General features: G+C 48.9%; 1 protein-coding gene across 3 annotated transcripts; it reads right to left on the bottom strand.

Moving 5' to 3' along the window:
- Positions 1–241: 241 nt before the first annotated feature.
- On the bottom strand, positions 242–10,585 carry GLUL (glutamate-ammonia ligase). Of its 3 annotated transcripts, XM_043568787.1 has the most exons (8): positions 10,464–10,576; positions 9,323–9,442; positions 7,744–7,922; positions 5,612–5,773; positions 3,853–3,999; positions 3,335–3,462; positions 2,727–2,926; positions 242–2,158 (listed from the first exon to the last, which is right to left on the bottom strand). In XM_043568787.1, exons 2-8 carry the CDS (start codon positions 9,427–9,429, stop codon positions 1,840–1,842), a joined length of 1,242 nt encoding a protein of 413 aa, XP_043424722.1. In that variant the 5' UTR covers positions 9,430–9,442; positions 10,464–10,576; the 3' UTR covers positions 242–1,839. The 3 variants fall into 3 exon arrangements, with proteins under 3 accessions (XP_043424722.1, XP_043424720.1, XP_043424723.1); XM_043568785.1 differs by lacking the exon at positions 9,323–9,442 and having other exon boundaries at positions 7,744–7,917; positions 10,464–10,585; XM_043568788.1 differs by lacking the exon at positions 9,323–9,442 and having other exon boundaries at positions 10,464–10,577.
- Positions 10,586–12,286: the final 1,701 nt, after the last annotated feature.

The raw sequence follows: 12,286 nt of genomic DNA, 5'->3' as shown, positions 1-12,286 counted from the left end.
CTGCCAAACCCTAGGGCTGGGATATGCCTTAATCCTGAGGTTCCAAATACCCAAAGTACAGGGAAGAGCTGGTTGGCAACAAGACTTGAGATAGATTTTTTTTAATCCCTTGAATAGGTAAACCTGAGCTTACTTTGCATCTTTTCAAACCCAAAAACCAAAATTCCCCTTTCTTGGTAGGAAAGAAAAGAATGAAATGGCATAAGGAGATTTAAAAGAAACACAAAGAATCAAGTCAGAATAGATCTTATAAATGTTAGGTTGATTTATGAAAGCTGCTCTGGGCAGTTAACAGTTTGTTTACAATGAGGAGTTATCTAACTCTGAACATACTGTACATGGCAATTAGAAGTCGTCATGGCAAGAGAAAACCACAGCAGGCCTGCAGCAGCCAACATGAAAACAGCCAGAAACAGTAGGGAAAATGTAGGGAGGAAGGCAGGGCTTGCTTTTTATTACGTAAAAGAAATAACTCCTCAGGAATCTTCACAAAGGAAAGGAGCATCTCATGCTCAGAACAGACAGCAGGATACAAAGTTGTAAGTGTTTTGATGCCAGGGAGGTTCCCCCCCATCTCCTCAAAGAGCAGAGATGGGAAGGAGACAGTTGAAGCAAACAAGCGACCTTTGTAAAAGACTCAGAAACCTTACAAATAGGATTAAAGTCTAAACTTGTTTTGCTTTTAAAAAATGTTTAATATTATCAAAAGGCCTGCTTTAGTGACATGCTAGTCCCACCAAAAAGTAATCCCAATAACCCGTCAGGAACATGCTCAAGTTGACCAGCCAACTCTTATTTCTAAACTTCTGTGTGTATGTGTGTCTTTTAAATTGAAGCCACGGGGCTCAGGTGATTGCTCCTTCCACAAGGTGCTTCCTTCGGTTACCTAAGCGGTGTCCACCCGCTCCCAAGAGTGGCCAGGGCACAGAAGCCCTGCAGTGGCGGTGAGGGAACAACAGACAGCCCTAGATAGCCAACTTATTCAAGCATGCCTCCCTCACCCCCACTCAAAAGGAGATCCTTATTTCTAACCAGACTATTCACCTCAAATTTTGGACCCCAGTGACCAGAATGTTTTTTTCCTACTTTAGGAAAACAAAACAAAACAAAAAAAAACACACATATCTGCACACCCATATATATAATTTTTTTTGTTTTTACATTTAAATATAAAAATACTATTCTGCTTTGTGTTATAAACGGAGGACACCAAGCAGTAAGAACTTTTTCTTCTAAGGTAGGTCAATCCATCCTTCTGCTGAGCTTGTCTTCAGGTGAGGGCATATAGCCCCAGGTAAGGGAAGTGCTGTACCAGGAGGAGAGGGGCATTTTCCTGCCTGGTTCTCTCCTAAATCTCACTTTTAATAGAAAGCTGGTTATAACTTTATAACAAAGTGGAACTTCCCACCAAGAGAGGAAATCCTAACCTAACCCCAGAGTAAGTAACCCTCCCCCCACCCCAGCACTCAGCTACCTCGAAGAAAAAGCCCTCCCCCTCCCTTCACAAATACTATGCTCTGTCCGGATAGCTACGCCTATTGGACAAACACACCTGATTAAATGGAAACAGTGGTTATGTCTCCCCACCCCTCCCCACTAATGTACTAGACAGTTTCAGTGACAGGGAAAAAAAGGGGGGGGGGATGTAAAAAGATTAAGAACTTGACCCCTCTTATGCTGGTCAAAGAAAGCAAGAGATGTTAACTGGGCATGAGGAATAAAAAAAGACCTTGATATTCTGCCCTTTGAGTTATAGCTATTAGAACAGTCAAGAGAGGGGCAAACACGGAGGCAAGATGGAGAACTAGGAGGGGTTTGATGGCTGCAAGTCTAGTCCACTTAGTTTTTGTACTGGAAGGGTTCATCGCCAGTTTCGTTGAGAAGACACGTGCGGATGAGGGCTTCTGTCACCGAAAAGGGGTCACAGTTGGCAGAGGGGCGACGGTCTTCAAAGTAACCCTTCTTCTCCTGGCCGACAGTCCGGGGAATGCGGATGCTAGCACCTCGGTTGGCCACACCAGCAGAAAAGTCGTTGATGTTGGAGGTTTCGTGGAATCCAGTTAGGCGCCGGGCATTATCCAGGCCCCCTTTGGGATCGTAGGCTCGGATGTGGTACTGGTGCCGCTTGCTCAGTTTCTCGATGGACTCCTCAATGTACCTGAAGGAAACAGACAAGATGGGAGTCCAACCTGGCACCAGGAAATCTGCCCTTCAAGGGCAAGGGAAGAAGTATGGATCTAACAACAGAGGGACTCCTCTATCAAAGACTGTTTCCAATTCACCAAAATCTGTGATCTCCACAAATCAAATGTTCCACGAGGCTAGCAACTCTTGACGTGTTACCTGTGTGTCCCACCCAGTGCCTCAGAATGGTGGTGGACACTCAGTTGATGGTACTTATTGAACCGAAAAGACCCTAATCAAAGACTTTACCCCACCCCTAAGCACTATATTCATTCACATGCTTGTATTGTTTCTATTTTATATTGAAGATTTTCAAACACACTAATTTAAGTCCTCTTTTCCCAATCACAATCTTTGAATTCTATTCCTAGGATATTTTGGGGTCCTCTTCAAATAGGAACAAAACAATAGGACTGGAAGACAATTTTTGAAGCCAAGTGCTAAAAAGCTAAGACATAAACCAACAAGTCTGGCTTACTTGGACCCAATACCTCAAACCCTGTGGCAAAGAAAACAAGATGGCTCTCTCAGAAGGCACTCACTTCAGACCATTCTCCTCTCGCATGGCCTTGGTGCTGAAGTTGGTGTGGCAGCCGGCACCATTCCAATTCCCAGGAATGGGCTTAGGATCGAAGGTTGCTATCACTCCAAAGTCTTCACATACACGATGCAAGATGAAACGGGCCACCCAGAGATGATCTCCCATGTCGATTCCTTCACAGGGTCCTATCTGGAATTCCCACTAGAAAGAACAAGGCTGGCTTTTATTTTTTTTTTTAATTTTTTTTTTCAACATTTATTTTTGGGACAGAGAGAGACAGAGCATGAACGGGGGAGGGGCAGAGAGAGAGGGAGACACAGAATTGGAAACAGGCTCCAGGCTCTGAGCCATCAGCCCAGAGCCTGACGCGGGGCTCGAACTCACGGACCGCAAGATCGTGACCTGGCTGAAGTCGGACGCTTAACCGACTGCGCCACCCAGGCGCCCCAAGGCTGGCTTTTAAAAGAAAGCCAACTGCTTCCCCCAATTCAGAAGCTCCAAAGCCTCTTTTCTCACCTCTATTCCAACCCACGTAAGATTCTGGTTAATAAGGGGCACCAGCAAACTCCCCACTTGTCCACAGGTCCTATAGACAAATGAGCCACTTACCTGGGCAGGCATGACCTCAGCATTTGTCCCGGCAATCTTGATGCCAGCGTATAAGCAGGCCCGGTAGTGAGCCTCCACGATGTCCCTGCCATAGGCTTTGTCTGCTCCCACACCACAGTAGTATGGACCTGGAGAGGCATTAAGATGAAATGTCAAGAGACACGAAAACCAAGAAATCGCTTTCCACAAGTCAGAAATCAGAAAGCTCTCAACGCTTGCTCTCTGCATCACTATGCCTGCCTTCACCTGGGGGTGGGTTGTGGCATGCAGGGGGCTCCTCTTGGCCATAACCTCAGTGGAGCCAAAGGGTTTCTCTCCATGTTAATGTTGAAATATCCATGTCTGGATTTGGGTAATAGGAGGTCTCTTTACAGTATTATTTCAGCCAGCCTCAGGGATGGATACTCCCACAGCTTTTCTGATCCGTAAGAGTCACTCCCAGTTCTGGGGAGAGGGAATTTCCCTGGCAATTAAGCAACTAGGGAACAGGAGGTTCATCTCTCACCAAGGGGACTTACCTTGGGGCCCAGGGAAGCCATTGGAAGGCCAACCAAAAGGGTGCCCATCTGTGCCCATCAGAGTATATTCCTGCTCCATTCCAAACCAGGGGTGCTGATTGCTCACCATGTCCATTATCCGTTTACAGGTATGCCTTAAATTGGTCTCTAGAAAGAAAGAGTCAATGTGCCATTAGAGACATATGGACAAACACGCTGAATCCTGGTGGTAATGGGAAAAAGGTCTTCAGATTCCATAAAGCTCAAGTGTAAACTATAAGCTGAACTGATGAAGAGTAAACCTTTTTTTGTGTCCCATCAACCCAAGTGGGAAAAATGGGAGAAGCAGTAAATCATACATCTGTAGGGATACTGCTGGGTCACAAACAATCACATGACAGTAGATGCAGAACAGAGCAAATTTGCACCTTATCTGCATGCTGGCCGCCTCCCAAGTACCACATGTCAGGCACTTCAAACTCTCTATTCACAAGACAGCTCTTTTTAGTTGTCAGACTTATTCCTAGTTTCTCAAGCATTTAGAGCCAAACTTACAATTTTCATTGAGAGAATCATTTGTCTGTTAGGGGCCTCACATTCTAGGTGAGAAAGTTAAGGGCGAAGTTGGCTAGCACAAAAATAAAATATTAAAATGAAATGAGCTCACCTGGAAACAATTTCTAAGCTAGAAAAGAACTTTAAAACAAGTAAACATATGGGCGCCTGGGTGGCTCAGTAGGTTAAGTGTCCAATTCTTGATTTTTGGCTCAGGTCATGATCTCATGGTTTGTAAGATAGAGCTCTGCATTGGGCTCCACAATGGGCATGAAGCCTGCTTGAGATTCTCTCTCCCCTTATCCCCCACTCTCTCATGCATTCACTCTCTCCCAAAATAAATAAATAAACATTAAAGGAGGTAAGTAAATATAGACTTATCAGCTTTACTATATATATCCCAAGAACCATTTCAAGACCTCTACCTTATGGAAAGCCCACAACCACATCTTCCTAGCCACCCTGGGGTGGGTATGAGAAGCCTCCAACTTTTATGAAAGAGAAAATGCAGCTCAGCTCTGAGACATCAGGGCAAGTAGCAGAGCTGGGAAAGCTATGGTTACTTGGGCTTCAGAGCTCATGCCCTTTACCACAACATGGTACACTGCCTCTCACAACAAAGGAAGTTAAGGTCCAGGCACTACTAGAACCTGCTGCAAGCACAGCGGGAGACCTAACAGTGGTGGGACTTCAGCTGAGTTTAAAAAGATGAATGGCTGAGAATCAGATCAATGGCCACATCAGGCAAAAACCAGTTACAGTGACCCTTGAGGCACATGTATGTTACCAGTGAACCTAGGCAGGAGATGGATTTTTTCCCCCACTTTAAAATCAGGGAAAGTAGGAGGATAAATATCTTGATAAGGCTTACAGCCAGTAAGTGACAGATCCAGAATTCAAACCCCACATTCTGACTTCAGAATCCAGGTTTTTCAAATCTACAGGTCGGCAGGAGGGCTGTGTTATGGGGGAATTCTACTGGAAAACAGATTTAAAGGAATTCACTGTTGTTCTATAAAACAAATAGGGAGACCGTGGGAGGATGGGCCACATACCCTCTTTGAATGAGGAAGTTCGGGGTGGAGATGTATGTCCAATTGCCCAGACCCCTGGAACAGTTCTGAGATTATCTAGTGTTCCCAGTACCAATTCTGGAATACCCTGTCCTTCCCCTTTACAACACTCATGGACTGGGGATGAACATCCATACCTATACTATACATACCTGCAGGCTTTCGGTTGTACTTGAAGACTTCACAGAACACCAGCTTGTTGGGGTCCTTGCGGAAAGGGTCCCGAAACATGGCAGCAGGGACAAGATACATGTCACTGTTGGAGCCTTCAGACTGAAAAGTACTAGAGCCATCAAAATTCCACTCAGGCAACTCTGGGGTAAAAAGAGAAGGGACAATTAAGTTACAAATGCATGGCTTTTTGGATAAGAGTACAGCCCCTCATTGACCTTTCTATCTCTAAAGCTACTCTTTTCCCCAGGAACTCAGTGATGCATTAATATGCAAACTCTATTCATAGACAACTGCACAGAACTTTAATGTCCTTCCCGTGTGAATTCTAAGTTAACACCACTGCATCACTTCCTCAAGAAAAACAACAGTTACAAAAACAACCTAAGAATGACTTATCTTGACTAAGTAGTCTACTGGACAATAAGGAGACGAATTGAAATATTTTGGGGGCGTCTGGGTGGTGCAGTTGGTTAAGCGTCCGACTCTTGGTTTCAGCTCAGGTCATGACCTCATGGTTCATGGGTTGGAGCCCTGAGTGGGGCTCTGCACTGACAGCGCAGAGCTTGCGTGAGATTCTGTCTTCCTCTCTGCCCACCTCTCAAAAATAAACATTGAACTATTGTGACATTTTAGTTATCATTTAAAAAACTGGAATAGGAGAAACAAGGTTCTGATTCACCCACCAGGCCACTGTATTGCTTCTTTAAATCTTCTCCCCACTGAGTCTATGGACTGTGTCCTTATTTTATAGATGAGGAAATGGACAACAGGATAACTTACTCAAGAATGCTCCCATTATCATTTCCCCACTAGGTTTTTTTTTTTTTAATGTTTATTTTTATTTTTGACAGAGAGAGAGAGAGAGAGACAGAGAGAGAGCGCGCGCGCATGAGCGGGAGAGGGGTAGAGAGAGAGGGAGACACAGAATCCGAAGCAGGCTCCAGGCTGAGCTGCCAGCACAGAGCCCGACGCGGGGCTCGAACTCACATTCCAAGATCATGACCTGAGCCGAAGGTGGCCGCTCAACCGACTGAGCCATCCAGGCGCCCCTCCCCACTAGGTTTTTAAAAAAAATTCTTATGTTTTATTTTTACGAGAGAGATAGAGTGCAAGTGGGGGAGGAGCAGAAAGAAAGGGGGAGACACAATCTGAAGCAGGCTCCAGGCTCTGTGCAGTCAGCACAGAGCCTGACATGGGGCCTGAACTCAGGTACCTCGAAGTCAGACGCTAAACCAACTGAACCACCCAGGTGCCCCTCCCCACTACGTTTTAAAGGCTGGTTTCTTCATCTCTCAAGTTGACTACAAGTTCTCTGAAGGCACAGAGACCAGCCTCTCACCTTGTACCCCCAGTGCTTGTCTAATACCTGCCATGTAGCAGACACACAATATATACTTTATTTTATGGTCATGCATTCATTCCTGTGTGAATATTATCAAAAGAGTAAACCATTCTAAAAGTAGGCAAGAGGTGGTATTTTTTTCTCCGGTCCTTTTCTAGAAAGAGGGCTATGGCTTGCTCTATACTGAAAAATGAAGGACACAACTCTTATTTAATAAATAGCTCAGAGTGTGATAAACAATCAGGTGATTTAGGCAATCAGGTGATTTAGGAATTTCCAAAAGTGGCATCAACTAAAAACAAATGAATGGCTAGTCCTATTTAGAAACCACTTTACAGAGTTTGCTTTGCATCTAGAACCTCACTGATAAGGAACACAAAACAGTATTCAAAGAGTTCGTAAAGCAGATGGCATAATCAGGTTAGAGCGGTGGTTTTCAAATCAGGTTCTTGGGGACGCCTTAGAGCCAACTAAGTAGGGATGCCCAAGACAGCAAAGTCTCCAGCCCCCCTGGTGCCCCAACTAGACTTTTAATCTTTTTTCTTCAATATACTGGCTTACATGTGAGCTTCTATTTCAATAAAGGAGTCCATTGTTGCTATGCTTTGAGGCAGGAGTAGGAGCTTAAAGTCGACTGAATGAAGTCTGAAAAACCCTGCCTTAGAAAAGCTTCACAAACAGAATAATAAAGTAGCCAAATCTGGAGGCTTGGTTTCAGTCTGTTCCCACCCCCGCCCCACCTGGTTCCCAGTCTGCTCAGTCTCTCACCTTCTATACACTTGGGTTCACTGTCCAAGGTCCGGGTCTTGCAGCGCAGGCCTTCTCCAGTACCATCAACCCAAATGTACATAGCTTGGACTTTCTCGCCCTGAGGCAGGGACATGTACACCTGCTTGATGCCTTTGTTCAAGTGGGAACTCGCAGAGGTGGCCATGGTGGAAGCTGTTCTGCAGAGAAAAACCAACAAAACCAAAATTAAGATCCTTGGCAGGAAGGACTCAATAGGGACAATCAAATCACAAAGTGATTAGAAGGTAGGAAGGTTGCCTCCTCCCTTTGGAAGGAACACTCTTAAAGGTACATTTTATTCATTCCGCTTTCAGCGGGATTTAAGTTTTGATAGTAGACAAAAATCTCCTTACAGGCTTCCTCAAGCTAGAATCTACATTTGTGAGGACTAAGCTTAATTTCTTCAGGGTAGCTAAGGTAGAGGGAAGTCCTTTATTTTTTATACTAAGACACTGGGTGGGAGGTAACCCAAAAAACAAAACCACGCAAGGTGTCTTGGGCAGTCTTGCCTTTTCTTTGCATCCTAACCAGCATCTCAAAAAAACCCTTTTTGGAAATTCCTCCACTTTTCCACAAGGCACCCCACACATTGATATGGTAGGAAGAAACAAGGGGCGGAGGGCTAGCTGGAAGATTTAAAAGGCTGGGGGACTTCCGAAAAGCAGCACAGTTATTGCAATTCCCCAATCCCCAAAACATCAAAAGAGCTGATGTGTTGGGATTCTAAGATGCACACTGCCATCATTTCCATAGGTCTTCTCATTTAGGAAGGTAGGTTTAAGTTTGCCAACGACCTTCTCAGATTCCACCAGGGAACTTTTCAAGTAATGAGGAAATTCCCACTTGGGTAACAAAAAGAACCGGGTTCTTAAAAGCTGAGGCCTGCTAAATCTGCAAGCCACTGCCACAAAACCTCTGAAAGAAGAGAAAGCCAACACAGGAGGAAATGTTGTACCCCTCCCTCCCAGCTCAGTGGCCCACAGTGGCTGGAAAGGGAACATATTGTTCTCCAACGACTTGGGCAACTTTCTGAAGTACAGTGGCTAAGTTTCTATGGGCAACCGTCCATGTTTGCCCAGCTGAAAACAGAACTGCCTCTCCAAGAGCCTCACCCCTTCCCTTGGGGAAGAGCAGAACCTCCTCTTGTCTGGTCTCCTGTATTGGAGAAGCTTTGCATACCTCCTCCAGAGGTCCAGGTAGGTCACATACCTCCCCCACCCCTTTCCCACCCCCACTCCAGCCTTTGAAGGCCAGAAGAAACAATACTTGATCCCTTCAGCTCCCACTAAAGACTACAACCCAGTCTCTGGCCTTCCTCCCCAACCTGTTACACCCCCAACATCAAGTCACACTTTCTCCCTTTAAGCCTCAGTTCCAGATTTCCCGCTCTTTTCCATGAGACGATTTAGATGCCAACATTCTAGTCTACTGTCATAGACTGGTGCTGCCTTGGTGCTGTGTTTACACGCTTGGGGGGTAAAAATGGGATTCTGCACTTTCTAGTGGTTTCTGCAGCTGTCGCCGGTTCCGGGGTCCTCCTCCCTGTCTCTTCACTCACCCCAGCCACAGAAGGTCAATCGGATCGTTGGGGTTGCCCTCCTTGGCCCTTCTCCTTTTGGAGTGGCGTTCTCGCCTCTCCTGGTTCACCAGCTCTCGCTGGTCCATGCACTGGAGCTTTCTGGGTGAGGGAGACGGAGAAGCGGTCGGGGAGCGATCGGTATCGCACCGGGACGAGCAGAAATACGAAGGCTGTTGGGTCACGGTCCTAATCTTGACTCGTGATTTCTCTCCGGAGTTCATGGAGTAGCTGACGAAGCCAAAGCAGTTGGAGGGGGACTCCGAGGACCGCGACTCCAGGTCGTCTTCATCTTCGTTGTTTGAGGTCTTCGCGGATTTGCGGGTGGGGGGGGATCCCCGCTTCCCGCCCCCGGGGCAGTTGGGATAATCCACTTTGAGAGCAGCCCTTTCCCACTTTAATGTCCCAGAAGTCGGCGCCCCGCCCCTCGGGCCCCCGACCGGATCTCAGGACCTAGTCCCGGGGGCCATATCCCTCCGAGGGCCGAGGCTGGCGGGGTGTGGGACAGTCGGGGGAGGGACAGCGCACCGCCCCTACCTCTGCCCGGCCAGGCCTCTCCACCGGCCACGCCGCGGCCCGGACTCCCCATTGTTCAGTCACAGTGCAGGGCCCTCGGGACTAGCGACGCTCACCGCCACTCGCCTCAAGGTAGGCGTCTAAAGATCCTCAAGACCACGACGGTCCCCCGAGACCCGCCACCGCGGAGCAGAGAGCCAGGTTCCCGCGAGGCCACCCGGCCACTCCATCCACGGCGCACACAACACGGAGCGCCGGGCCCGGGCAGTGGCTCCACCGTACGCCTCGCCTAGCGACCTCCAGGGGCGGCGCTTTGGGCCGCAAGCAGCGAAAGAAAGATCAAAACAACTCCCCGCCCTCCTCCCAGCCAGGCGACCTGCGCGCCCCACAAACGCCAGCCCAGAGCCGCCGGGAGCCGCGGGCGGCGAAAGCACGCGGAGGGCGCAGGGGTAGAGGCGAACCGTAAGGGCTGGAGGAGGAAGGGGCTGCTCCGAGCCCCAGGGCCGGAGGACGAAGGCGGGGAGGGAGGGGGGGGGTGTCGGGCGATTCGGGGGGCTCGGAGGACGGCGCGCACCACTTCGAGTCCCCGGGCCGGCGGCGCGCTTACCTGGGCTGCGAGCAGGCGTCAGGGCGGGCGGGCCACGAGAGCGAGGTGCGGCGAGAAGAGGAGGCCCGGTGTGCAGCCTAGACGGCGCGCTCTTCTCCCATTCTCGGCTCTGCCAGGCTGCCGGCAGCCCCGCTCCCTTTATCGGCGGCCCGGACCGCCCCCGGCGCCCTGATTGGCTCCCAGCGGCCGGGAGCCGGGGCGGATCGGCTGATGCACGCCCGGGCCCCGCTGCCATTGGGCGAGCGGCCGAGCGGGCGCCGCCGGGGTGGGGGCGCGAGGACCGGGAAAGAAAGAAAGGGAAAGGGCCGTGGGGGGAGGGGGTGCGCGGGGGGAGGGGAGCAGAGGAAGGGTTGGCCCGCGGCGCGCGGACGGGCGAGTTCCTGCCAGGAAGGACCCCGCCTGGCCCGGCTGCCGCTCTCCTCCGCAGGCGGTCCCCGCAGCCCCCACCCCCGGGCCCGAGCGAGGAGCCCAGTGGATCTCCCAGCCTCCCCCCTTGCCGCCTTCAGGTTGGATAGTTTTGTGCGAGAGGCCTGTGTTTTTCGAGGTCGTGCCGCAGACCCCACGGCTCCCTGGGGACCTTCCGACCCCCCCCCCCCCCCCGCCCCCAGGAACGTAATTTTGCCTTTTGTTGTTAGAGAACCCCCGAGGCGCGGCGTCCGAGGGGGCGGCCCGCCCTCGCGGTGGGACTGGGACGCCAATGGCAGTCGGCGGTCTCACGTCTGTAATCAACGTGCTGAGACTGCCATTCCCTAGAAAGGATCCTGGCGGGCCTAGCAATGGTCAGGAGACCTGTCAGATTCCGCCTGCCACTCCTGAGACCAGTCTCTCAGCGACTCTCTGGGCCCAGGTTTCCTCATCTGCAAATAAAGCGATTCAAGAGAGCACCTTTAGAGCTGCCCACCTGATTTGAAATTCTGTGCGCAAGCTGTTTCCCTGAGGGAGGGCGGCTGAAAGAAAAGGGAGGTCTTCTGGAGCCTCCTTTGAAGCCCAGGGTATGTCAACATTTTAGAATTTTTTATATAATGCTTTGTTTTTGTTTTTCAAGTAAGTTCTTGTGCCTTTTTTCTTTCTTTCTTTCTTTCTTTCTTTCTTTCTTTCTTTCTTTCTTTCTTTCTTTCTTTCTTTCTTTCTTTCTTTCTTTCTTTCTTTAGAGCATAAGCGGGGGAGGAACAGTGAGAGAGGGAGAGAATCCCAAGCAGGCTCTGCACTCTCAGCACAGAGCCCCATGTGGGGGCTGGAACTCACAAACCCTGAGATCATGACCTGAGCTGAAGTCAAGTGTTGATGGCTTAACAGACTGAACTATGCAGTTGCCCCTTGTGCCTTCTTTTTAATCTGGAAAATGAGTCGGGACCCCTTCCTTCTCTCAGCCTTTCTGTGATGGTTGAGAAAATAGGTATGTGAATACAATATTGAAACGGATGCTTGTTTCAACACAACACATATATGATATTTTCATTGCTACCTGTGCTCCTTGCTTGACTTCTTTATTTTTATTGCCTGAAATTCACCACCTGATGGTGTCTCACTTTTATAGCATCTTTTTAGGAGCCCCAATATTTGAGACTTTGAGATTTTTCTGTGTAAAGACTGAGAAGGTAGGCTTCAGTGCCTTTGGAAGAGGAAGGGAAGAAGTTTGTTCTTGCGGTTATATTTTGTACCACAAATATGGAAAAGAAATGTTGGCTGTGACCACACACACACACACACACACAAACACACATAACTTGGCTTCTTTGGTCAACATCCTTCCATCCCAGAGTGTGTCTGACACTGTAATGCTTTTAAATGACAGATGCAGCTTTCATCTCCAACGGGATTTT

This window comes from Prionailurus bengalensis, chromosome E4, assembly GCF_016509475.1.
Source record: "Prionailurus bengalensis isolate Pbe53 chromosome E4, Fcat_Pben_1.1_paternal_pri, whole genome shotgun sequence".
In the NCBI taxonomy this organism is placed as follows: Eukaryota; Metazoa; Chordata; class Mammalia; order Carnivora; family Felidae; genus Prionailurus; species Prionailurus bengalensis.
This window is presented reverse-complemented; position numbering and strand designations above follow the sequence as displayed.